This window comes from Panicum virgatum, chromosome 5K, assembly GCF_016808335.1.
Source record: "Panicum virgatum strain AP13 chromosome 5K, P.virgatum_v5, whole genome shotgun sequence".
In the NCBI taxonomy this organism is placed as follows: domain Eukaryota; kingdom Viridiplantae; phylum Streptophyta; class Magnoliopsida; order Poales; family Poaceae; genus Panicum; species Panicum virgatum.
The window spans coordinates 59,330,936-59,358,447 of NC_053140.1; the positions used below are offsets into that span (position 1 = coordinate 59,330,936).

The 27,512-nt window shown below is 49.1% G+C and overlaps 2 protein-coding genes across 3 annotated transcripts; one reads left to right on the top strand and one right to left on the bottom strand.

Moving 5' to 3' along the window:
- Nucleotides 1-9,889: 9,889 nt before the first annotated feature.
- Nucleotides 9,890-11,785, bottom strand: LOC120709089 (F-box protein At1g67340-like). Its single transcript, XM_039994610.1, has 3 exons — nt 11,520-11,785; nt 11,116-11,278; nt 9,890-11,000 (listed from the first exon to the last, which is right to left on the bottom strand). The coding sequence occupies exons 1-3, from the start codon at nt 11,687-11,689 to the stop codon at nt 10,257-10,259; spliced, it is 1,077 nt and encodes a 358-aa protein (XP_039850544.1). The 5' UTR covers nt 11,690-11,785; the 3' UTR covers nt 9,890-10,256.
- An 845-nt stretch (nt 11,786-12,630) lies between these two features.
- LOC120709088 (disease resistance protein RGA5-like) lies at nt 12,631-16,461 on the top strand. Of its 2 annotated transcripts, XM_039994608.1 has the most exons (3): nt 12,647-13,601; nt 13,956-15,934; nt 16,056-16,461. In XM_039994608.1, the coding sequence occupies exons 1-2, from the start codon at nt 12,763-12,765 to the stop codon at nt 15,931-15,933; spliced, it is 2,817 nt and encodes a 938-aa protein (XP_039850542.1). In that variant the 5' UTR covers nt 12,647-12,762; the 3' UTR covers nt 15,934; nt 16,056-16,461. The 2 variants fall into 2 exon arrangements, with proteins under 2 accessions (XP_039850543.1, XP_039850542.1); XM_039994609.1 differs by lacking the exon at nt 13,956-15,934 and having other exon boundaries at nt 12,631-13,601; nt 16,056-16,452.
- Nucleotides 16,462-27,512: the final 11,051 nt, after the last annotated feature.

Genomic DNA, 27,512 nt, shown 5'->3' on the forward strand with positions numbered 1-27,512 from the left:
ATTTCAAATACCTAAAGATGCGTTTCACCACCTGCATATGGGAGGTGCGCGGCGAAGCCTGATACCGCGCGCAGAGGCAGACGCCGAACTGGATGTCCGGTCGCGTCGCCGTCAGGTACAGGAGAGAGCCGATCATGCTCCTGTACTCCTTCTGGTCCACCGCCTCGCCGTCCAAGTCCTCATCAAGCGCTGTAGATGTGCTGATCGGAGTCGGCTGAGGAGACAAGTCACTCATGTCGAATTTCCGCAGCAAGTCTCTAGTGTACTTGGCTTGATGGACAAAAGTGCCCTGAGGAGTTTGCTTGATCTGCAGCCCGAGGAAGAACTGCAACTCACCCATCATGCTCATCTCGAACTCCATGGACATCTGCTCAAAAAACTTGGAGACAAGAGCGTGAGAAGAACCACCAAAGATAATATTATCCACGTATATCTGAACTAAAAGAAAATCAGCGCCAGATCGCATGAGGAACAAAGTCTTATCAACACATCCCATTTTAAAGCCCTGAGCCAGCAAAAAGGTTTTCAATTTATCATACCAAGCTCTAGGAGCCTGTTTCAAACCGTAAAGAGCTTTCTGAAGTTTATAAACACGGTTTGGAAACTTGGGATTTTCGAAACCAGGGGGTTGTTTTACATAAACCTCTTCTTCGATAAAACCATTCAAGAAGGCAGATTTAACATCCATTTGAAAAACCTTAAAACCCTTGGAAGCAGCAAATGCAAGAAAGATTCGAATAGCCTCCAAACGAGCAACAGAAGCAAATGTTTCCTCAAAATCAATACCCTCTTTTTGGCAAAACCCCTGGGCAACAAGACGAGCCTTGTTTCAAACAACCAAACCATCCTCACCCTGCTTGTTTTTGAAAACCCACTTCGTTCCGATGGGATTACAAGCAGGTGGAGGCTCGACTAAAACCCAAACTTGGTTTCTTTCAAAATTTTCAAGTTCCTCATGCATGGCATTGACCCAATTAGAATCAGAAAGAGCGTGTCCAATATCTTTGGGCTCAAAGAGGCAACAAACGCTGAATGAGCAAAGCTAGCGATACTTGTTACCTTGGTCCTGGTGACTCGCTCGTTGAGATCACCTAGCATCTGTTGAGGTGGATGGCGGCGCTGAATGTGTCGCGGTGCTTCCCGTGTCGAAGTCGTCTCCTCCTCAACCAAAGCTGGTGCCTCCTCAGGTGCAGCTGGTGAAGCCTGGGTCACCTCCTCGAACAGCCCCCGTGAAGTAGACGTAGTCGGATCGGGGCCGTCGTCATCGTCCGAGCTCGTAGCAGAGATAGCCGGGTCCACAGCCCGCGTGGTAGCTCAGCCTCGCCATCTGCAGCTTCTTCCTCCTCATCTTCAAAGATGGAGGTGCCGAGCTCATCATCTCCTGCCACTTCAAAGACAGAAGAATTGCACGGTGCAGTCTCGTCGAAAGTGACTTCACAAGTCTCTCTGACGATGTTAGTATCAATAATCAGCACACGGTACGCTCTAGAGTGAGAAGCATAACCGAGAAAGACACCGTCAGACGAGCGAGACTCAAACTTATCAAGATTTCCATCTTTCAGCACAAAGCACCGGCAACCGAAAACTCTGAGATGGTCAACACGGGGCTGGCGTCCAAACCGCAACTCATAAGAAGTCCTGTGCATGAAAGCACGCAAGAAAATGTGGTTGGACACATAAAAAGCGGTGTTTACCGCCTCAGCCCAGTATTTGCGAGGAGTCCTATGCTCATCGAGCATCGTCCTCGCCATCTCAACCAGCGTCCGATTCTTCCGCTCTACAACTCCATTCTGCTATGGAGTGTAGGGAGAAAAATACTGGTGTTCAAGCCCTTGATCACTGCAAAAGACATCAAAACGAGTGTTTTTGAATTCTGTGCCATTGTCAGGGCGGATCGCTCGCATGGCCTGGGGTAGCTTGTTTTTCAATCTCAAGATCAAGTCTCGAACAAACTCGAAAGCCTCATCCTTGGTTCTCATGAAAAAGACCCAAGAATAGCGAGAAAAGTCGTCCACAATCACAAGCACGTACCACTTTCCACCAACAGACATCACCCTGGAAGGACCAACAGTGTCCATGTGTAGCAACTCTCCAGGGTGAGAAGTCATCACCTGATTAACAGGCGGATGAGAAGCAGCAATCATTTTCCCGTGGCGACACGGATGGCAAACAAGGTTCTTCTCAAACTTCAATTTGGGCAATCCTCGGATCAGGCCAAGTGAGCTCAGTCTCGACAACAAATCGAAGCTCAAATGTCCTAGTCTCCTATGCCACCTCCACAAATCAGAAGAAGAACCAGCCATCAAACAATGAGAAGGGCCAAAAGGAGTTCCAGAGAAGTCAACCAAGAAAACTCGATCGCGAGGTGTAATCCGGCAAACCAAATCTCCCCTGGAATCCAAAACACGCGAACAGCCCTCCTTAAAGCGAACCTCAAACCCCTCATCAAGAAGTTGCGAAACAGAGAGCAAATTAAAACCCAGATTCGAAACCAAAGCAACTTCTCTCAGGGTAAAGCGATCAGAAACTCGAACAGCGCCAAGTCCACGTACCTTTCCTCTTCCATTATCCCCGAACACAATGTACTCCTTTGAGCGCATCGAGGTGAGGCTGGAGAACCATTTGTCATTTCCGGTCATGTGGCACGAACAACCGGAGTCCATGATCCACCTGTTCTCCAAGCCTCCGACCTGCACATCAGTAGTGAGACAAAGGGTGAGCAAATGTCTCAACACTGGGGTTAGCAAAGTGAGAAGCAAACCAGTGTCGAGCCATTTGCTCTACAGAAGGGTTAGCAAAACTAGACAAAGCGTATCCCCCGTCCCGTCTACCGCGTGACTGACGAACACCACCGCGAGGAAAGCGTGGAGCCTCAAAACCTCCTCCAAAGCCTCGGTCCCGTGGTCCATAGCCGTACTGAAAACGACCAGGAGCACGGCCGGCAAAGCGACCACCCGCCGGAGCACGGTAACCACCACCGTCTCCCTGACCTCCACCTACACGGCGCGCCCTAGCATCTCGCCTATCACCACGCCGAGAAGGACCATGCACCCGAGCAGAGTACATGTCCGCGTTCCGTCTCTCCTGCTCTCTCCTCACAGCCCGCTTCCTCCTGAAGCAAAACTCCTCCAAGTGACCTTCCCTGTCACAGAACTCGCAGTGGTACCTCACCTCACGCTTGGGAGGTGGAGGCCTAGCCTGCGGTCGGGGAGGAGCAGCCCCCTTCTTCTGGGCAACCTGGGCTGTGGCAGCAGGGAGCATGTCGAGGGGGTTCCTCAGCGCATTGGGCTTTGGAACCCAAACCTGTTTCTGCGGAGGTGCTTTCGGTGGTTCTTTAAGCACACGATCCGCGGGGTCAACAAGCGAAGGCTATGTGCTCGTGCTAGCAGTGTTTCCAGCAGCCTTGCCGATCTTACCATACAACCTGTCAAAGTCTGACTTCGTGTATGTGTAACCGACCCCAAACCCATCACCACGCTTGAACTGCTTGATCATCATGCCCAACTGCGGCTCACTAGCAGAAACCCAACTAAGAATTGCCCTAAGATAGGTATTCACATTCTCCAGGTTGGCTTTCTCTACCGCAAGATTATCCAAATCAGAGATCAAACCAGGGCAAACAGAGCAGTCAATAGGTGGGCTAGACTCTATGACCTTAGTCTTTCCAAAAGACTTGATCAAAGCGTTCTTCTCCTCTAGCTCCAACCTAAGCGTGGGACAAAGCTTACAAGCACCAAGCAAAACTGGCCTAGACTTCATCTCCTCTAGCTCGCACACAACAGTAGCAAACTTGGACTGCAAAGAAGCTAGATCAGACTTGAAGATAGGACACTCCTCGCATTCAAGTACATCGCTAACAATAGGAGCATCCTTAACCAGTTCTAGTTCATGCTTGGCCTTAGCGAGCTCATGAGAAACGTCAGCAAGCGAAATCTTAGCAACATCTAAGTCCGCGACGTTCTCATCATGCTTGGCCCGAAGAGCAACAAGATCGTTCATGTGAGATATGCAGCCAGCGCACTCATCCTCACTAGACTTCTCCCTAGCACAAGCCAGCTCAGCCCTAAGCTTTCTACGCTCTCTAGCTGCTTCCTTAAGCAGCCTCTTCTGGTTGTCGAGAGCAGTGTACAACTCCCTAACCTCTGTATCAAGCAGGTCGATCGTGGAGTTTACCTCTGAATCGCTCTCGGATCCAGGAGAAGAGCCGGAGTGCGTCGGTGTAGCGTGACCACCCGAAGACGCACGAGCACCATCGGCTTCGCCCGCCATGGTGCAGAAGCTCTTGCGCCGACCGGCCGCCAAGCAAAGGCCGATGGAGCCGGTGGCTTCCTTGTCCCGCTTCTTCTTCTTCTTGTCGTCGTCGTCGGAGGTCGATGAAGAAGAGCGGTCGGTGTCGGAGCTCTTGTCGAGGTCGCTGAGCTGCGCCAGAAAGGCCTTCTCCCGCTTCTTGGCCTTGTACTGGAAGCGCTTCTTGAGCGACTCCTTGTCGAAGCGTCCTCCCCGGTCACGACTGCGGTGCTTGTGGCGCCGACGCTCCTTGTTGGAGCCTCCCTCATCGCGGTCGCGGTGGCGGTAGTAGTCGAAGGAGTTGTTCTGGCCACCGCCGGACTTCTTGGGGCAATCGGCGACGAAGTGGTTCAGATCGCCGCAGTTGTAGCACCCGGGGTTCTTCTTCCTCTGCCTGTTGTGGTAGACGCGCTGGAACTTGCTGATTAGGAGGCACAAGTCGTCGTCGCCCAGCGTCTCCAGCTGCTCATCTGAAACAGAAGGCAAAGAGGCAAGAGAAAAGTCAAGAGCAGAGTTAGCGTTAGAGCTCGATCCACCTGGGCCAGTCACAAGAGCGACGCTCTTGGAAGGAGGGGCACCATTGAGCTTGGCTCGTGTCTGGTTATCCACCTCCGTGGCCTTGAGCTTGCTGAAAAGCTCGTTCACCGTCAGAGTCTCATAGCCAGCAGACTCAATGATGGTGTTCACCTTGAGATCCCACACAGAGCGATCAAGTGCGTAAAGCAACTTAAGGGCCTTCTCGTGCTCTGTGTACTCAAGGGCACCAGCAGATCTGTTCGCATTGACCTTGTTCACAATCGACTGAAAACGACTGAACATCAGGTCAATGCTCTCACCCGGCTCCTGTGTGAAGTTCTCGTACTCATGCCGGTGAGTCTCGAACAGTCTGGCCTTCACCTGAGGTGTACCCTCGTGGTAGTTCTCAAGACACGTCCAAATCTTGTGGGCTTCTTGAAAACCCTGGACGCGTGAGAACTCCGCACGAGAAACGCCAGCGAACAAGGCATTGACGGCCTTGGCGTTAGCCTCGTGCTGGGTCACCTGAAGAGGCGTGGTCCGAACAGCCAGCACCTCGTAAAGCTGGTTCTTGGTAATCTCCCAGACCTCGGCTCCCATGCTCTGCAGGAAGGCTCTCATGCGAACCTTCCAGTAGGCATAGTCCTCGCCGGAAAATACCGGGATCTTACCAAGACTCGCCATGGTCGCCGAGTGGTTTTCGAACCGGTTAAGGTACTGAAAACCTCAACCGAGCTCTGATACCAATTGTGGGACCGAAGCCAGCGAACAGAGGGGGGGTGAATGGGAGCCGATCAAAATTTCTTCGAAATTCGAATCGTCAGCCTATGTCCCAAAATCGCCCAAGCACTCAAGCGTTCTGACCAAAGTTTGGAGTAGCTATTGAAAAGGCCTCGAACGAGCGAGCGAAAACACGAAGCAAAACGGAAGCGAATCGGAAAAACTGCAGAACTGATCTGCTTGGACTGGTCTGACCGGTGTGCTGGACCGGTCTGACCGGTGCGCTGGACCGGTCTAACCGGTCGTGCCTACCGGTCTGACCGGTAGCACCCAGAAAACCCCCGAGAGATTTGATTCAAACGTTGAATCTCGAGCAAACGACCACGAAAATCGGTGAAACTTGGGGGATTGCTTCGCCCCTACCCCGTGAACATATCCCCAAAAGATCTCGTCCTAAAGATCAACGATTCTTGAGAATTCGAATTCGAAAGAGCTCGTGATTCCAGAGGGTGTAGGACAGGGCTAGATGCACGGGAATCACAGCTAAGAACTCGTAGCCTCCTCACAATCAAGTGTGCCAAAAACGAAATCGAAAATCCATTGCACAAGGCACAAAACCAGGGGATTGAATCGAATCGAAAGCCCAGAGGGCACGAGGAGGATAGGGCCTCCTTTCCCAATCAAATCCCTTACAAGGTTTCAACAATCCATGGACAAAATCAACTCAAACGAGAGGAACAGAGGGAGAGAGACGCAGGGGCGGCGGCCTGGAGAAACAGAGAGTCCACGAACAGATTACAAAAACCGCAATTAACCTAACACAAGTGAAGGGGTATTTATACCCGCGGGACCGGTCAGACAGGTGCGCTGGACCGGTCAGACCGGTGTGTTAGACCGGTCAGACCGGTGCCAGGGACCGGTCAGACCGGTAGGCCTGCAGCACCCCCTGTACATGATCTCATCCGACGGCCGAGATTCTTTCTTCGAAACGAAGTCTTCTCCGCGATGCCGCCGTCTTGATGAAGATTCAGTCCGCGGTTTTGAAGGGTCCGCGAAACCCGGGTAGATGGCCGGTTTTGAGAAAACCGCCAAAACCTCACGCGCGGAAAGATTCCCGCCTCCACGCCGTGGCCCTAGACGCCGTTCCCGCCTCGGCCTTCTGACGGCCCTAGACGCCGCCCGACGCCCGTCACCTCCTCGCCCGCAGCGAGGCCCTAGACGCCGTCGACGCCCGTCGCCTCCGTCAGTCCCGAGACCGACGCCCGTGCCTCCACGACTTGGCGTCTTCAACCGCCGTCCGCCTCCTTGGTTTTGTGGCGCAAACCAAGAAACCCGTCTTCCGTCGCCGCTTGCGCCCTCGATTCAGGAGTGGACGCCACAGCTGCCGCCCGGTCCGAGCTCCGGTCCCGGCTGCCTTTCACCACCGTCCACCGCACGGTCCATCGGCCACAGCACCTCCACGGCAGCTCCCCGTCGACACTTGACGCCCGTGTACCTGCAATTCAAAGACCAAGCGCACGATCACACCGCACGGTTGACAATTCACTCATCACAAGCAGGATAGAGTACTCAATATTCCTCACATGGAGGGCTCCGGACCTCCGGTATTGGGAAAACCATTGACATGGCGTGATGGAACTATGGAAGCCGGGACGGACGAAGAAGAAAAATGTGCCGGCCATGATCTCATCTGCATTGCTTACAAGGAATAGGAACTCTCGGAATTTAATACGCCTCTCAGTCTTCGAAAATGATATTATTACACTTCTTTTTAAAAAAAGAAAAATACAACGACGAAGACGGATTCGCATACTGAACCTGGACCGGTTGCAGTTGGAGCAAGGACGGTACGTGTGTGCAACTGTGCATCAACAACTCTCCCGTACACTTCATTTACATACAAGATTCCCTCGCGTACAGTGTACTACAGCTCAAGGTCTTCCAAAGACCAGAGAGGGAAAGAAAAAAAAAACAAGAGCCGGCGGCAGTTCATGTGATAAAAGAGCAAAAGTTAAACACGAAGGTCAATCACCGCAAAGCTACATGGCGCCCGGCACACACGGCTCTCGAGAGATGCTGTCCCTTGGTAGGCATTGACCACCGGAGCAGGATCATGGCGCCTCGGGTGTTAATTTAATCTGTCCCTTGAACCTTGAGGGGCTCATGACTCGAAGCCGCATCTACCGTGTTCGACTGAAAAAAGAAAAACTTTGTCAACTTGAGGTATCATCCATCGCCATCGTTCGTTCAGCATGAGTGCTTGACCAACGGGGAAACTGTTATATTTTCGCCATGCATGGGCGAAAATTTTCTTTTTAAGGGATGCAAATTGCATGGCCATTAGTAAATTATTAAAAGCTGCGTCTTTGCTTCTCTACGGACAAAATCCTTAATCTCATCCGAAGCTGAACACATGCGTAAATATCAGTATCCATATTACTCACTCTGTCTCAAAATATTTCTAGTTTTTGGTTTCTCTAGATATATCGATTTTGCTATGCATCTAATTATATAGTAGAAATTATGCACCTAGGAAATTCAAAACTAGTAAATAATTTGGAACAAAGGGAGTAAATGACATAAACGACAACTATTTGTTATGTAACAAATTTTTCCAGCTACCTTTTAAACTATTTTTTAAACCAAGGTACTGAAGGTAGTAGGGTAGTGGCGGTGAATTGGGGGAAAGAAAATGCAGAGGTTGTCAAGTGGAGGAAGTAAAATTCATGCCGAGATCATGCACGAAACCACGATTCACACACTACCCCGGCCCGCACTTAAGAATGCCACAAATGTGGCGCTAGGCCCCACGAAAACAACCGAAGCGGTCGACCCGATCGATATTCGATTCCTCGCTCGCGCATGCAACCCCCCGATGCTCCGAGAACCCGATTCGCGCGCACAATCATCCCGGGCTCTCTGCTCTGTTCGTCCACGCCTCCACGGCAGAGGGGTCCAGGTCCGTCCCTGTGCCAGATCACCGTCGGGCACGAGCTAAAACAGTAGAATCTCAAATCCTCTTGGAGCGATCCGATCCCCGTGAGAACGAACTGTGAGCGCCGGGCGGCGGCGGCCAGGGCACAGGGGCGGCGACGCTCCCGGCCGTCGCTGGCACCAATCCCATCCGGCTCCGGGAAGCGACGGGGCCCCGGTCGCCGGGACAGGGTCTAGCGCGGGGGGATAGGCTAGGTTTGGATCCCGTCAGATCATGCCGGCCCGGCGCGTCTTGATTGGCGCCGCAGTCCGGTGACGCCTCCGTTGGTGCCTTGCGGCCTCGCCGTGCCCAGTCCGCGACGGACACCCCGTGTTGCCCTGACGCGGCCGGGCTCGCCCGCGTGTCCAGGGAGCAACTCAGCACGGCCGCAGGGGTGGCACGTCGCGGCGGGATGGAAGACCAGATCACCGTGCCGCCGGCCGGGATGGAGGGCGGCCGCGGCCAGTCCGCGACGGACACCCCGTGTTGCCCTGACGCGGCCGGGCTCGCCCGCGTGTCCAGGGAGCAACTCAGCACGGCCGCAGGGGTGGCACGTCGCGGCGGGATGGAAGACCAGATCACCGTGCCGCCGGCCGGGATGGAGGGCGGCCGCGGCGCGGCGCGGCGTTTCGGGCGGGGGCGTTTGCTCCCGCTGCGGGGGCGCGCGTTTCGGGCTGTCTTCCTTTCTCTTCTTTTTTTGAAGAGAAAATTTTCCTTTCTTTGCCCGCGAGAACTTCCTGCCGGAGGGAGCCTGCGTGCGTGCGTGGTGCGGTAGAATTCAGAGCCTCCAAGTTTTGTACTACCACTAGTGCACCTGTCGTTGCCTGCCCTATTTTTTCTTTTTGTTGGCTTGCAAGTGGATGTCAATACCAAATAGTACTGTTTACTGGTAGTGGGACAGCCGGACAGGAAAGCCAATGTAGCCGTCTTTTGCTGTTTTGCAGGTAAATAATGGTTAGATGAGTTCCATGCTTCCAAGTGCCGCGGGTGTAGCGTATTGGGAGCGGCCAGGCACTCATCACCGTGGGGGTAAGTACAAAAACACCAGCAGGCAGCTCCGCAGCAGCGCAGTCGCCTACTCCTCGTCACCGCCTCGCTTCTCCCAACAGCTGCTCTTGCCGGCGGCGGCAGCAGCCGGCGGCAGCGAGCAGCCCACAGCAGCCCACCGAACGGCAGCCAAGCAGCCCGCCGAACGGCTGCAGCAGCCAGCAACTGCCGGAAGCAGCCCGCTCCTCAACCACCGAACACGGTGGCATGAGCGGCCAGAGAGAGCTCAAACCTCCCAGGCCCCGAGACACAGGCACACACCTGACACCCCAACCGATGGCCGCTGCTAATCACACCAGGTTTAAGATTAACGCCGAGCTGCCGCCTGGCCGTGGAAAGTCGACAAAATCCAGAGGAACCTCAACCGGCTCCCAACCTCGGTTAGAAAAAGAAAAGAAGGATTTGAGTTCTAGCGGTAACTTTAACCGAGACAAAACAAGAGCTAAAAAAAACAGAAACGGGCGCGGGTATCCCTCGGCTCCTCTTCCCTAGTAGAATACGTACATCTGACAAGGCGACGCCCAGACAGCAGAGGCGCAAAAGAGAAAAAGGATAGGGACCAAAAGAGAGAAAAAAAAAGAGCCGAGGCGCATTTCCATCTGCTGCGCCTTTCCTTCCTTCGCTACGCCGGGTCTACGGTGGGCCGAGGGGCTAGTACTCTAGTAGTAGTACTGGTACGTCATGTCAGCCGTTGGGGAGGCGCGCCGCAGCGTCACTGCGGGGCCGCCTCGCCGGCGTTGGCGGCGAGCCACCGGTCCATGGGAACGCACTGCGCCTTGTGGGCGCGCTTCCAGTCCAGCGCCTGGCACGCGCGGGAGCAGTAGTTGGCGGCGCCGCACACGGAGCACCGCCGGAACTCGTGCCGCCGGGTCTCGCGCCGCCCGCACCGGACGTGGGAGCACAGCCGGAGCTCCGCGCCGTCGCCGTCGCCGTCGCCGTCGCCGCCTGTAGCGGGCTTCTTCGCGGCCGCCGCCTGGGCGCCGCGGGAGGCCCACCAGTCCACCATGAACTGGTTAGCCGCGTGTGGGTCCGCCTCGGGGAGGCTCCACCCGAAGTCCGAGAGGAGCGGGCACCCGCCGGCGCCCTCGACCGCCGCGCCGAGCGGGAGCGCCGCGGCGAAGGGGTGGCGCGAGGCGGCGGCCGCGGCGAGCGCGAGGGTGAGCTCGCGGGCGTTGGCGGCCACCAGGAGTCGGCGTCCCTCGGCGGGGTCGCGCCGCACGCCGTAGCCGTCCTGGAGGCAGTGCCCGAGCTCGCGGAGCGCGTTGACGTGGCCCAGCGCGGCCGCGCGAGCGCACAGCGCCGCGCCCGCGCGGAGGTCCCGGTCGGACTTGGCGCCGCCGCTGCCGTTGAACTGGATGACCGCCAGTGAGTAGAGCGCCGCGGCGTGCCCGCCGACCGCCGCCCTCGCCAGCAGCGCGGCGCCGCTGCTCCGGCTCCCGAGGCAGTAGAATCGAATCTGCAGGCAGAAGCAAGGACGCTCTCGTCAGCTCTCAAGATCGAGGAGCAGAATCAACACAGCGATCAACTCCGCTGCTAGTAGCATCTTATTAGGGTTGCTAGGCGCCGCGTACCATGCCGAGAATGTAGCAGGCCTCGAGGTTGCCGGCGTCGGCACAGCGCTTGAGGAACCTCTGCGCCGGCTCCGACCACGCTGCCGCCTTCACGGCCAGCGACGCCGGCGAGGCCTTGGCGAACACCATGTCATGCCCGCCGAGCTCGTTGAGCCTCTTGCACCTGAAAACGCGAGAGACATCAGTCGCCAATCCTTAGCAACTTTATCCCCATGACCCCGGCCCGCCTCAATGTTTCCGTAAACTGCAAGACAATCCCACTCCCCCACGCATTTCAAATACTGCAACGCGCGAGGGGAGACTGGGAGAGGGAGCGCTTGCAATCCGAAGAAACACGAGGGGTTTCTCGCCTCATGGGCGAGCGAAGCGGATCGATGAGGAGGAGCAGCAGCAAGGAGACGTACGTGAGGTGCACGGAGAGCAGGTCGGAGGGCGCCGAGGCGGAGGCGGCGAGCTTGGACAGGATGGAGAGGACGAGGTCGTCGGGGAGCACGTCCAGGTAGTCCGGCCCTCCCGCGAGCCTCTTCCTCTGCCCGCCGCCGGCGCACTCGCCGGCGACGGCCGACTGCCCCATCGGCGACGCCGTCCTCTTCCTCTTCTGCCCCACGGCGGCCTCGCCTCCGTTGTTGGAACAAACAGAAAAGTTTTGGAATTTTGTAGAACAAACAGCGTTCCTTCATTTTTTTGGCTCCATATAAAGATTTGTATTGTTCTGTACCTGAGTACTGCCAGTAACAATTTATTTCTTGACTGTAACATATTGAATGGGCCATGCAGATTCAATTTTCGCCCTGTTCGGATAGCTGGGGTGGCTGACTGGTGGCTCAGTGAAAGTCTTTGGAACAAAGGATTGAACTGTACTTATTTCTTTGAAATTTGGAATGAGTTATTTCATGGAAACTTAGGAGGAAAATAAACATGAGGTGCAACCTCCTGTTTTTTTTCCTTTTTTTATTTTAGGATTCGAGTGTTTTAGATTCCTATACGACTTCAATTGTATGAACATTTCAATCCTCTGTTTTTTTCTCTATTTCTATGTTTTGAAAATCTTGCATTCTAAAGAGTCACCTATAGGCCGTGTTTGGTTAGTTTTCGTGGATTTACTGTAGCACTTTTGACTAAAAATTTAGAGCGGCAATCGAAGTCTAATTACAAAACCACCTCCACAACCCCCCGTGTAAATCGCGAGACGAATCTAATGAGGCCTTTGACCGCGCGATTAGAGGATGGTTACTGTAGCATCGCTGTAGCAAATCATCAATTAATTACCACCATTAGATTCGTCTCGAAAAGTTACACTCATCCCTGAAAAGGTTTTGGAAATAGACTTCATTTAGTACTCCATGCATACGAGATTCTCTTTTCGAAAAACGTGCGCGAAAATTTTTCTCGTAACCAAACACGGCCATAATCTGATGAGATTCGCATATTAATTGCTGCCCCACGATCAAATACAAGTGGCCGACAAGTTGCGTGGTTGATGTGATGGAATCTTTTGGCTGCTAGAGCGTGAGGTGTGACCACCAAGGGCGCACTTATGAAAAGCTTTGTAATAGCCAAAGCTTCCCTCACTTCTCTGCCCTCCTTAGCACACGAAACAGACCACAGATGGATCGCACAGTGCAGTAGCTAGGAGCACAGAGATCAATGGAGGTGGTGAGCGCTTCTCATGGTGTGTTGGGTCCCCTACTGGGGAAGCTCACCTCTCTGCTTGCCGACGAGTGTGTCCGCCTCAAAGGTGTCCGCCGTGAGATCCGGTCACTTAGATCTGAGCTGATGAGCATGCATGCTGCAGTCCAGAAGTATGCCATGCTACAACATCCTGATGTCCAAGCGAAGGTACGGATATCACTAGTGAGGGAGCTGGCCTATGACACCGAGGATGTCATTGACAAGTTCGTCCACCACCTTGGCAACGGCAGCCACCACCACGGTGGCTTCAAGGAGTACTTTCGGAAGATTGCTCGCCAACTCAAGACTCTTGGGTCTCGCCATGGAATAGCCAGCCAAATTGACGAGCTGAAGGCTCGTGTCAAGGAGGTCAAAGAGCAAAAGAGTAGTTACAAGCTGGATGATATTGCTGGTAGCACCTGTGAGTGCTCCGGCGTGGATCCCCGGTTGTCTGCGTTTTTTGTCGAGGAAGAACACCTCGTGGGCATTGATGGTCCAAGAGACGATCTTGTGAATTGGATGGTGGAAGACAAAGGTAGCTCGACGAAGAATCTCAAGGTGCTGTCTATTGTTGGGTTCGGAGGGCTAGGGAAGACAACGTTGGCAAAGGAGGTCTATAGCAAGATCCAAGGGCATTTTTGCTGCCATGCTTTCGTCTCAATCTCTCAAAAGCCAAATGTGAAGAACATTATGAAGGATGTGATCTCCCAAGTCGGCTCCCAAGTGCCTTGCGAGAAAGAATTTACAGAAGATATTGACAGTTGGGATGAAAAGAAATTTATTGCGAAGCTAAGGGAGCTGCTACAAGATAAGAGGTAATTTCATTCAAGAAACTATCTACTCCTTTAGTTCGAAAAAAACAAGTCATTCTAGAAAATTTATGACAGATTAATAGGAAGATTAAATAACCTTATTTGCCCCTATTTATTAGTCATATTTGGCACTAATAGTTATTGCATGCACATGCACATACCAAATAGGTTAAAACGACTTTTTTTTTGACGAATTTTGAATTATAGGTTGATTTGTTTTTTTGGGACATAAGGTGTAGGTTTTAGTATCATTCCTTAATGCCTAGACTTAGCATGATGTTGATGTCATTCTGTTCCTACTTGAACTCTTTTCATTCTTTTCATAATTGGTTAACAATATTTACTTATACCAATTAGGTACCTCATCACTATTGATGATATATGGTCTATACCAGCATGGGACATTATTAAATATGCCTTCCCGGAGAATAACCTTTCTAGCAGAATTATAGCTACAACACGAATTGTTGATGTAGCAAGATCATGTTGTCCACGTGGTGATATTGACCGCATCTATGAAATGGAAGCCCTAAGTGATCTTCACTCTAAAAGGTTGTTTTTCAAAAGAATATTTGGTTCCGAGGACTGTTGCCCTGATGTGCTAAAACAAGTTTCAAATAAAATATTGAAGAAATGTGGAGGCCTACCATTGGCACTTATTAGTATATCAAGTTTGTTGGCAAACCGACCGAAGATCAAAGACGAGTGGGAGAGGGTCAGTAGGTCTATTGGTTCTGCATTGGAAAAAAACCCAAGCTTGGAGGGAATGAATAGTATATTATCCCTTAGCTACAATGATCTTCCACCTAATCTGAAGACCTGTTTGTTATATTTAAGTATATTTCCGGAGGATACAGTCATTGACAGAGAGTGTTTAGTGAGGCGATGGATAGCAGAAGGCTTTATCTGTGAAGAGCGTGGACAGAGCAAACAAGAGGTTGCCGAGAACCACTTCTATGAGCTAATCAACAAGAGCATGGTCCAACCAGTGGAAGTTGGCTATGATGGTAAGGCTCGTGCTTGTCGAGTTCACGACATGATGCTAGAGCTCATCATTTCAAAATCGATTGAAGATAATTTCATCACTTTCATGGGCCACGGGCAGACTGATGTAGCAAATCGTCATGGTCTTATTCGGCGACTGTCAATCCATCATATTGACCAAGAGCTGGCATCTGTATTGGCAAATAAAGATTTAAGTCATGTTCGGTCTCTAACGGTGACAGCATCAGCTTGCATCAAATACTTGCCTAGTCTCGTTGGCTTTGAAGCTTTGCGTGTGCTAGATTTTCAAGGGTGCCAAAATATGCAAGAGTATGATATGAATGGCATAGATAAACTTTTCCAGCTGAAGTACTTAAGCCTCAGGGGCACTGACATGTCGAAGCTACCATCAGGAATTGCGAGGCTATATGGTCTAGAGACGCTAGATCTTAGAAATACATACATCGAAGAGTTTCCACCCGAGATTGTTCAGCTCGTTAAGCTACAACATTTACTTGTGTCCTCTGGATTTGGTTGGTCTGTAGGTAGAGCGAAGATGCCAAATGGGATTGGAAATATGAGGAATTTACGTGTCATCTCAGGCTTTAATGTTATCAAGAGTTCATTAGGTGCAGTGGAGGAGCTGGGGAATCTGACAACTTTGCAGGAACTACATATACAGCTGGACGGCAGAGGATCTCAGGAATACAAGAAGCATGAAGAGATGTTACTTTCCTCTCTATGCAAGCTTGGCGGATGCAAACTCCAGTCTTTATGGATACGTGCTGCCGACTCGACACCGCTCCAGTTCTTAGATTCTTGGTCCCCTCTGCCATCTTCTCTCCAAAGATTTCGGATGACCACTGACTATAGTTTTCCGGAGATGCCAAAGTGGATTACGCCAAAACTCACCAGTCTTGCATACCTAAACATTAATTTAGTGGAAATAATGGAGGAGGATCTGAGCATATTTGGAGAGATGCGTGCCTTGCTTTCTCTGGTGTTAACGTTCAATGGTGCCCAAAATGAAAGAATTATTGTCAGAGGCCATGCGTTCCCATGTTTGAAGGAATTCTGCCTCTTTTTTTTTAGTAATTCCGGCTCAAGGCCAACATATTTGAAGTTTGAAGAAGGGGCGATGCCAAAGCTCGAGAAGCTTGAGGTGCCATTCTCTGTGTCAGTGGCTAAAGCCTATGGGTTTAGCTTAGGTATTAACCATCTTCCATGTCTGAAACATGCCATGGTTATACTTGACGGTAGAGACGCGACATCTTCCGAAAGAAAGGCTGCAGCGGCTGCCATAAGGAATGAAGCAAATGCCAACCCCAATCATCCCAGGGTATTTGTATGAGGTATTGATCTTAATTGCCAATTTGAAAAATCTGCTGTTGCTTTCTGTACATAACATATGTATTTCCTTTGTATGTGCAAGCAAATTTGACACGGCCACATGCCCTAACCTTTCCTGTTCAGGTGAAATTTTACTCATGCAAATGCGAGATGGTGTGCTGCCTTGAATGAATGTAGTGGTGCAGCTTTGAGGCGCCATTCCTTTTGCCTTTCAGATGGGAATACACATGTCGAACGGAGAAGCTCAAATAAAGATGTCTCGGAAGAAGTTGTCTTGGTTGCTTTGCTACATGGCACCCATTCGGTCTGATCGAAACCTTGTATCTGATTTTATTTCCCCCAGGTTTTGTTAAGAAATAAGGAGGTCACCTCTAGGTGAAGTTTGCTTATTTAGTCGTTGGTGTGTTTTAAGTACTTGTGTGTAACTTAACTTGCTGGATCATGCATTTATTTTAAGCCGAAACAGCTGGATTGATAGACATTTGCAATAACTTTGATGTCGGGAATGCATTTGCCACAACTTTGATGTCGGGCTACTTCTTGCTTAAAACGTGGGGATGCATTGTATTTTCTATAGTAATGCAAGTGCAGCTGGAAGAATCAGTTGCGCATGTCGTCCTCACCGAGCAAGTTGCGGATTGGAGGAAGCCGGGCTGCGGGAATAGATCTTGTCGCCGCCGCCGAGTGGATCGCAGCCGCCGATGGCCCGATGGGATAATCGCTGCCGCAGGTCTGATCGCCGCCGCCGCCGATCTGTTCACCCTCGTGACCTCGTCGCCCTCTGCTTGCTCACTGCTACTCCCTCCGTTCCACAGTATAAATATTTTTAGATTTGATCAAAATTAAATTTATTCGATTTTGACTATAAATAGTAAATAATTTATTAAGATCTAGAAGATAAAAATAATATTACTAGATTTGTTATGAAAGCAATTATTATAATATATAAATGTTTATATTTAAAATAATTTATTCATGATGGTCAAAGTTGAACAAAATTAATTTTGACAAAATCTAGAAAAGAAAAATGTTAATATTTTGAAACACAGGTAGTATTTCCACAGACGCTCACCGCCGTGGACAAGTGGGATTCGCTCTTGTCCTCATCGGCATCGCATTTTTTTTTGAGGGTACAGCGGCATCGCATATTTAGAAATGATAATATTGCTGCTCCACATATTTGTTAGCTGTGGCCCGGCCAGGGAGGGAAAATTATAAGGGCGGTTTTTTCTTTTTTATATTTTTTAAAAAATAAAATTTCAAAAATATATGTCCGTTTTGAAATATTTCAAAAATATACCCCGGTCGCCCTCCCATAGGGCGACAGGCCCAATGTGTAATTTTTTTTTTCAAATTTGCAACGAAGTCCCTGGAGAAAAAAAAGGCCTTGTCGCCCAGCCCACGGGCGACCGCCGCTGGGCCCAGCCCACGGGCGCGGCAGGGGGCCTGTCGCCCCCCCCCCCGGGCGACCGGGGTGTCCCCCCTTATAAAAGCCCCAGCCCTCCCCTTTCCTCCTCATTTGAGCCCGAAAATTCCACTAAAATTCCAGAAAAAAAGAGAGGAGTGAGGAGAAGGAAAGCGGCGAAGCCCTGCCGGATTCAGCACTTGTGATCTGCAGGTTAGTACATTTAGTTTAAATATTGTTATATTTAAGTACTACGTATTTAAATATGAGTAATTTAATTTAATTAGTGCTATAGTAGAACCATTTAAGTAGGAGTTCAATGATACTTTAGTTTGTAGTTACGTAGTAGTAAATTAGTTTAGAAAATTAGTTCTACGCATTTATTATTACAATTGCAGTACTATTAGAGACGTGTTTATAAATTAATTATGATTTAGAATAGAATTTGGCATATACAGTATAGAATTCGAGTGTCATCACGTAGTTATGAATACTTATACGTTGTAGTTGAATTTCATACTTAGTTTTTACGGATTATTGAATAAGGTAGTGAAGTAAAGAGTATAACTCGATAAGTATTATGTGATATACAGATATGTCGAGCAAGATGCAGTTTCAAGTATTTTATGGTGAATACAATGTTATGTATGGGCCAAATGGAGTAGATCTTTCTGTCTTTAAGCGCACATCTAGCGGCATAGATAAACCTCTGGAAAGGAGTTTTGGTTCCATATGTAAGTGGCTGCAGCGTGGGTTCCATGTTGATCCGTTGACACATGTGATCACTGTCCAGTCTCTTGTTAATTGGGAGGTAGAAAGTGAATTATGGAAATTAATGATGATACACAGCACTGATGACTGGCAGAAGTACATGCAAGCAGCTCTAGAGCGTGGGTGGCCTCTGGCCATTCTTGTTCAAATTCAGGAGAAGACACAAAATGAAATCCAACATTGTGTAGATCAAGGAACTCCGAATATTCGAAGAGAGACCAATTATATTGAGCAAGATGAGTCAGAAGAGACAGAGAACCAAAACATGGGACCACAGGGCCTTGCTGATGAGGGAGAGAGGATACATAGCATTGTGGACGAGATGGAGGCAGAAGATCAAACCGCAATAGAGATGGAAGAATATGAGGACTCATCTGATGACGAGCAGTACTCATTGCTAAAAGAGTGGAAAGAGCATGGTTTTGGCAGTCATGTCACAAAAGATGTACAAAATCAGGAGTGGGAGTACAGAGGGAATGAGGTAGTGCAAGGTGCAGCATATCCAAACATTGAAGCCGTAAAAAATGCTGTGAGACTATGGGTAATCTCATTGAAACGAGAATTCAGAGTCGTGAAGTCTGGCAGTAAAGAATATGAGATGAAGTGTGTGAATGCTGGATGTCCATGGCGAGTACATGCATTCAAGGGAAAATGGAAGTCAAACTGGAAATGTTCCATTGTCACAGAGCACACTTGTTTGCTGTCAGAAGTTCTTTCCTCGCATCGCAATATATCATGCGACTTTGTTGCAAAGCAAATGTATGGGTTTATTATGGACAACCTAAATTATGAGCCAAAAATGATTGTTCGACACATTGAGCAGACTTACCAGTACACCATCAGTTATTTGAAGGCATGGCGGGCTAAACAAAGGGTGTTCGAGATGCGGTTCGGCACATACGAGGCATCATATGATAACCTACCTCGTATGTTATCCCAGGTTGCTGCTAGAAATCCTGGAAGCTTTTATGACACATACCTTGTACCAGCCGTGACTAGGGGACAAAGAATTATGCAACGAGCCTTCTTTTGCATAGGTGCTTGTGTTAGAGCATTTCAGTTTTGTCTTCCGGTGATCTGCATTGATGGCACATTTTTGACTGGAAGGTATAAAGGTCAGATACTCACCGCAATCGGTGTAGATTGCAACAACCAAATTGTTCCGCTCGCATTTGCATTTGTTGAGAATGAGAACATAGACAGTTGGTATTGGTTCCTTAAACGAGTGAAGATTCATATTGTTGCTGCACGTCCAGATGTGTGCCTTATTAGTGATAGGCATGCAGGTATCCTGCAATCAATACTGAAATTGCAACGTGGAACTGCGACAACGCCTCCATTATGGCCTGATGTCCAAAACAGGTGGTGCATTAGGCATATGGGTGCAAACTTCTATGAACACTTCAAGAATAAGGATCTTAAGAACCTGTTTAAGAGGTTGTGCACCCAAAATCAACAGAGAAAATTCAATGCATTATGGCAGATGCTTGATCAGTTGACTGCAGAGCTAGTGAAGGTAAAGGCATCAGGAGCAGGCACGAGTTAGGCTGCAGAGGCTAGAGATTCAATTGAGAAGCCATTTTCACACTGGATTCGAGGTGCACCTAAGGAGAAATGGTCATTCCTTTATGATACCAACGGAATACGGTATGGTATTCAGACAACGAACCATGCAGAGTGTTTCAATATGGTTATGCGCTCTTGTCGTGCCTTTCCACTTGTGGGAATTGTTGAGTTCATCATGTATGGGTGCATGAAGTATTTCAGAGAGCGTTACAGTACGTATTGATTCCATATATAAATTTAATTGTTACAATTCACATGTTCCATTGATAGTTGAAACCATTAATCTTAATTGTTTATGCAGCCTGCCCTGTTGGCTGCGGATGCCGACGAGTACAGTGTGACCAGATCGCTGGAGGCATACCTACTTTGGTTGTTTGGTTACATCATGTTCAACAACACTCATGGCAACTCGGTCGATAGGATTCTCCTTCCGTATGCACGGGAGATTGCGGATGGGGACGAGGACGTACCGCCCTACAGCTGGGGTGAGGCGGTACTTGCAGCCACTTACCGTGGACTCTGTGACGGCTGCATGAAGACACATGGGAACGCTATCCTGTCAGGGTGCCCACTACTGCTACAGCTTTGGTCGTACGAGAGGCTAGCCGTTGGTCGGCCCTTTGTCAGCCACGAGCCTTACCACGGAGGCATGTACGGCGACGAGGAGGACGAGAGGCCCACTATGGGAACTATCTGGATCTGGCGTCAGGTACGTTCGCAACAAATCTAATTTTGTTATTCATTGTTACATGATGTATTAGCGCAATTTTAATTTTACTTATTCGGAATGCAGAGGTCCTGGGCACATGCGCGGGTTAGACGCGCATATCCTGAGTTTGTTTCGGAGCTCGACATGCTGACGCCCGAGGACGTTATCTGGGAGCCTTACAGCCCAGAGGCTGTGGCTACCCGTGCACCAGCAGGCCTGTCTTCGCACTGCTCCGCGAATGCGAGCCTGTATCAGTCGCCAGGACCACAGGTAATTATGAATGAACTTGGCTCATACATTCGTGTCGAATCAAACGATTTTTCGTGGTCCACTTTGTAGGTTGTCAAGGAGTGGCTTGCCGTGCTCTGATGATTGGGTCACCAAGATCCAGCCGTGGGTGGACCAATGGGAACAGGCAGACGAGCTCTTGGTCCATACAACAGGACCACACACAGACAGCTCCTTTAGGGCTTACCTCACCTGGTACTTACCCCGGACTCGGGCTCGTCTGGTTTTTGTTGACACTCACCCGCAGCCACACCAGGCGAGGCCTCAGGATGGCTATGGCCGGCACACGTAGAGGCACTAGCTGGCGCGGTGAGTCTCTTGATCATATTTGCATATATATATAACCATATTCATAAGATAATTCATGTGTTTGTAACTGTACCTTTACTGAATTGATGCAGCTTCGCCTTTGCAACATGATGGAGACGGACTGCTCGACTTACTTGACGAGGGTACGTGCCGGATCCCCAATGACCCAGTTTGAGCAGACAGAGGCATGGTCGAGGCAGCGTGATCAGTTGCGTCAGGTAGTGCACAACTTCGAAAGCCGTGTGCAGTACGAAGACAGCCACGGGTCGTCTCAGGCCTCGTCGTTGTTCCCGTGTCCGTCGACCATGCACGGGCCGACGTCGCAGTTCTTCCCAAGTGCAGGTAACGTACATATCTCTTTAAAATTACATCAAGTGTTCCTATATATCTACTAATATCACATACAGGATACGATCCAGCTACTACGTTCGGCCATACTGGAATATTTAGAGGGACAGCACCAGTTGGCGGACCGTATCCAGGGATGGTACCAGGGCCACAGATACCGGCATACACATGTTAGTTTATGTTTCGTATTTCGGTTTCTACATGTCATTACGAAATATACGAGCGAACGCTAACATCCACATTTTTTGCGTAGGATTCTACCCCGATGCGGGCGCCGGACCTTCTTCTTCCTCCTTTCGACCAGATAACGAGTCATTCACCTTAGACGACTTCGACAGCTTGAGTCCAGAAGAGCCTGCCGCGCAAGGTGACCCCGATGTCTTGGGGTATTCACAGCTAGGAGGAGCACCACTTGGGATCTCTCAGCAGCAGACACCGCAGCCCCTTGCGCGTCCTGAGCGACAGGTGAGGTCTCCGGATGTTCTCACCTACTCCGAGGGACATGTCCGTGCCCAGTAGAGGGCTAAGAGGGTCCGACGCCCTAGGGGTGGTTAGATGTATCTGATGTTTATTTGTAATGAGATAGCTGTGGACCGCTTATTTGTATCCGATGTTTATGATTGTGGTAGGTTACTTGTCATTTGTTTCTATAGATATTATTGATGTGAACTTATTATGTTTGTGGGTTCCATAATGCTCGTGAAATAAGGGAAGTTCTTGCGATTTTTCCCGTAATTTAATGAAGGACAAGTTATGTGCGGTAGGAGTTAGCGGCCGAGATCTTGCCGACGATGATGACGAATACACGCTCGAATATCTCAAAATAGGTCCCTGGAAAAAAAAAGTCCCTGGAAAAAAAAGGGGGGGCCTGTCGCCCCCCCCAACGGGCGACAGGACCCTGTCGCCCGAGGGGTGGGCGACAGGCCCCTGTCACCCGTTGGGGGGGCGACAGGGCCTTTTTTTTTTCCTCCAGGGACTTCGTTGCAAATTTGAAAAAAAAATTACACATTGGGCCTGTCGCCCTATGGGAGGGCGACCGGGGTATATTTTTGAAATATTTCAAAACGGACATATATTTTTGAAATTTTAATTTTTTTTAAAATATATATAAAAAAACCGCATTATAAGGAGAAAAGGAATAGAGAAGAATTGGGCCGGCTAGTTGAAAATTATTTGGGCCGACGGGATGAGGAATGTTGAATTCGATATTTATTTACCGTTAGGGCTTGTTTAGATCATTTTGCATTTTGCATTTTTAGATTTTTGAAAGAGAATCTTCAACATTTGAAGTACTAAATGTAGACTAATCATAAAACTAATTACATATATCGTCTGTAAACTACGAGACGAATCAAATGAGCCTAATTAATTCATCATTAGAGCATGTTTACTGTAGCATTACTGTAGCGATTTAGTGTCTAATTACATCTTAATTAGGCTCATTAGATTCGTCTCGCGATTTTGTTGTCGGTCGAAACCCACCGGCGAGCAGCGACAGGCAACACGAAGAGCCGGGAGGTCACCGGAGCGCTGGCAGGCACTGCTCCCTCGTCGACGGCCCGCAATTCCGTCACGCGCCCGGAGATTCCGGAGAATGTCGGGCGTGCCACCTGACCTATACCCGATCAGGAAGGTGCGAACGTGCTTGCAACGATTTGCCTGCATACACAAACACGTGGAAACATAAGTCCGCGCCGTGGTCGGCTCCCCGGGACAACTCTTGCATCGGCTTTAAAGAGCCGATCGAGTCCCGGTGTCAGATTGGATCTGCATCTATCCAGATATTGATGAATAAAGCAAATAACTGTAAAGCTGTTTCAATTAAATCTAACTAATCTAACCCAGGATGGTAAAAACTTCACTGCTAGATCAGAACATCCTACACGTAATTGGGCCTAATGAACGTAACAGATAACTAAACCATAACAAAAAACAGAGGCCTAAGAACTAGCAAGAGCCGATTCCCGGATCAATTCTCTGTTAAGACTAAAGCAAAGCATCTAACACGTCACCGGATCATCCAATCTGTTTACAAGGCCTAACCTAGCAGATATTACGCCAACTCTTAAGAATAAGAGCAAACCATAACAGATCAGATCTACTAAACATAAAAGAAGCAGGGTGTTGCCTTTACGCAGCTAACTCTATGCAATAAGAGCTAGTATAAGATGATGACATGATCGCGTAAAGACAACATGATATTCGTAAACAATAAGCAACAAATCACAATAGATCTACTAAAAGTTGTGTTACGAACACCAAGATAACTTGTACTACTCGCCATAAAAAACGCTTCAGTACGAGTAATACCAAGGTAAAAGCAAGAACAACGCTGCCCTGATCGCAAGAAGCGATCAGGGCAGCATGGCGCTTACTTGGATGAAACCCTAGAATTAGGGGTGGCGATGCGCCGAGAGTTGTTGTTTGCGAGACGTGATGACGTTTTTCTTTCATGAATAACATAGGGTACATATTTATAGTCCGGAGACTTGGGAAATAATCTAATTCTATCTTGTTCCGATCGGACTCTATCTCGAATCTTGAACTAAATCTAAAGATACATGGCCCATGTGGCCCAAATGCTCACGTAGGAGACGATTTACAAGCCTTCTTAATCTTCTGCTTTAAGCCCATCTTGCTTTCGGCCTATAAATTAAGCCTGTTAATTTATGGCGATAACACATGCCCCCCTGATTTTGGCAATGATAATTCCAAAACCACTCTGTCGCTTCATCTTCCCGTTAATGTTCATTAAACACACTGCAACCACCAAGGAAGACGCAACGTCTCTGCAACTGGCTCCTCGTAGAACGTGAAACTGCCGATCCGTCTTCCATCTTTTCACTATTTAATCTCACCCCGAATCGGCTCTTCTTCACGGCAAACTCCTTCTTCCTCCCAAAGCCAAGTAGCGCAGAAATCCCCACTCCTCCGCCAGCCATGGCGATCTCTTCTTCCTCTGGCTCCAACTCCTTTGGAGATTCCTCTTCTTCCTCTTCCTCACCCCTTTCCTCCTCTTCCATCGACCCCCATCTCCGAAAGTCGAGAGCCGACTCCCAAATGGGACCCAGCAGCAACCTACGAGGCGCTGGCTCCTCTGCATTGGGATGCAGAGGAGTTCGACTTCGGGGTTGCCTCCGAGGAAGACGAGCCCAAAACTGAAGGAGAGGAAGACCTTCAGTTCCTGTTCCAGGAGGAACTAGAGAACAACGAAGATGACGGCTTCTCTTGGGAGGGAGCCGACTCCTCTGAAGAGATCGACTCCTCCTCCAGCGACGACACGGCGGCAGGAGGAAACCCCCACCAATTCCTCAAAGCCCCCACGGAGGGAAGCGAAGAAGGAAGCAGCAGCGGCGGCGGACGAAGCAGCAGCAGTGCCGCCGCCGCCGACAACAGCGGCAGCGACGACGACGATGACGACGGTGGAGACGCATCGGCGCGAAGCCCCAAGCGTCGTAGGCACTCAGATACCTACGATTGGTAGATGTAGGTAGCATCGTAGGGGTAGGATCACAAAGCCGAAGGATCAATTCCTTTGTAAAAATCAGCTTTTTCTTGTAATGATCTTTCTTTTAATGAAATCAATTTCCTTCAATTACTGTGTACTTGTTTACTTTCCAAAAATCCGATGGCAACGCATCAGGCTTCTATAAATATCCAAGAGCCGATAAAATTCAAACTAGAAGCAACCCGCATAAGAGTAGAGTATCACTTCCACCTTGAACCGAACTCGAAACAAACTTTTAAATCCGAGCGTAATTCGAAAACCCAGCTCTACAAATTCGAGCAAGAACTCTTCAAGTATCCGGAATTCGAATCAGAGCCCACAACAACCAAACCCTAAGTCAACAGATCTGAACCATGGCAGACTCTGCAGCTCAGACAACAAATTCTGCAATCGATGATGCGGCAATCTGCCGCCTAAAGGTAACATTCAGCCTAATTCTCTTGGTATTCTTCAACTTACCAAGCTTCTGAAACATTAAACTCTGAAACCTGACACCATATGCATACTTCTGAATTTCTGAACTTCAGGTGTCAGACATCCTTTTGCCACATCCTTCCAATCCAAAATCTTTCTGTCTCGGCCCACGAACCCATGAAAATCCCACAGATTTAATCTCTTGTGAAGCAAATAGGATTCCTTTTATGAGTCAAAACATTGATTTGAACCTCTGGGCCGACTGCTTAAGAGCCTGGCCAAACCCTCCTGAGAGCTGGATCACATGGTACAGCAGAGTAGTAAAAGCTTATATGCCCTTGTGACAAGAACTAAACATAGCTGATGCACTCAGCTTATCACTGTCTCCACTTGACAAAGATGAAAATCTTCTGAAAACCATCGACTATTTCTGGTCCGATGCTCTGAACTATTTTCTCTTTAGTCATGGCCCATGACCCCTACTCTGCTAGATGTCACCATGATCACTAGCCTAGACATTAGATCTCCTAATCCTGCTGCCCACAAAATGGCAGAAGTTCCCTTTAAACTTTCATCCAAGGTTAACTGCACAAACTGGGCACTTACATGAGCCAACACATGAAAACAAAAGGTCCAGTGACTGAGAAGGAACACACAACCTTCTTAAATCTTTGGCTCGAGCACTTCATCTTCTGTGGTCCTTCTTTAGCTCCAACTAAGAACTATCTTCCCCTGGCCTATCATTTGGCCCATGGCCACCGCACCAGCCTAGGTAAACACTTCCTTGGAGAAACCTACAGATATCTCTATTTGATGACATCTAACTTGCTTAATCAAAAGAAACTGAGGACTGGAGGCCCTTGGTGGTTTATTCAGTTATGGGCACAACTGTACTTTCAGCATCAGATCCCAAACTTCCAAGGCCTGACCAAGAATTCCTTTCCTGATGAAAGTGGCAAGCCAATCAGATGTACTAGTTATGGCCAAGCTTTATTTAGTCTACCTGGCAGCAAACTAAATCCAACAGATGCATCAAACTGGTTCAGAGTCTTCTACAAAGGACTGGACAATCTGCTCTATTTTCCATTCACTGAATCTGAATCCTTTGAGAATCCAACTGCCTTTAGACTAGATAATTTTGCCGATGACGACAGCACTCGGCATCTATACTCTTTAATGATCCGATCTGGCTTCCTTCCCGTTGGCATCAGCACCTCTAATAGAATTATCAAGCCAGGTTATGAAACTTACCAACCAGTTATAGCAGCTCGGCAATTTGGCCTAGGACAGGTCCCTCCCCACTTCCATATTAACCACTTGATGGAGAGTAGAGCCGATCTGCCTGATGGTCTCACCAATTCAAGATGTTACAGCATGTTCGACAACCTCCACATTCCAATACCGGCCGATCTATCCTTCACCTCCCCATCAATCGATTTTAGCACATGGTGGGGAATGTGGAAAACACATGTATTTAGGAAAGCTCTAGGTCCTCGACTGCAGCAAATTGATCCTGAATACGTAAACCCCGAGGAAGAGGTACTGAATTCATACATTCATCCTTTCTAAATCCTCCATTCCTTTACTTGACTAATCCTGCTCACCCTGTTAGCAGCAACAGGATGGTCCAGAACCTATGACCAGCAACGGGGAGCCATTCCACTTTCTTCCAACTGCCCCTGATGTACTCTTCTGCAAAGGATCACCATCAATGAAGAAAGTGATAATGACTATTCAGCCAGACTTACTTCAGTCGGCTTCCAAACGAAGACAAGCTTCTGCAATTGTTGCCCCCCGAGTCTTAACCAAGAAAAGGAAGATGATCACGAGGCGAGTCATCAAGAAACCAGCACTAGCTTCCCCGAGTCCATCAGAGTCCAACAACAACTAGGTAACTCATCTTTCTAAAACTTCTTCTTTATTGCATACACATGTACTCTGGTTGACTGTAGTTCTATTTCCAGAACGCAGCTAAAGACATCCTTGAAACCAGTAGCCCAGCACAACACGAAGTCATCGTTCATGAAGCTGACACTGGAGCAACTGAAACTTCAAATACTCTGACGGATGTGCATGACGAACAGGCTAACACAGTCGAAGCCCCTGTTGTCACCTCCAATCCAACCGGATCGGCTACACCTAAACCGATCATCACTTCTTGTTCAGAACAGGTAACTTTTATGAGAACCAATTCTGAACCAGCTGATAGCTTCATAAATGCATCTTGCTCTAACTTCATATATGTCCATAGGGCTTTGATAT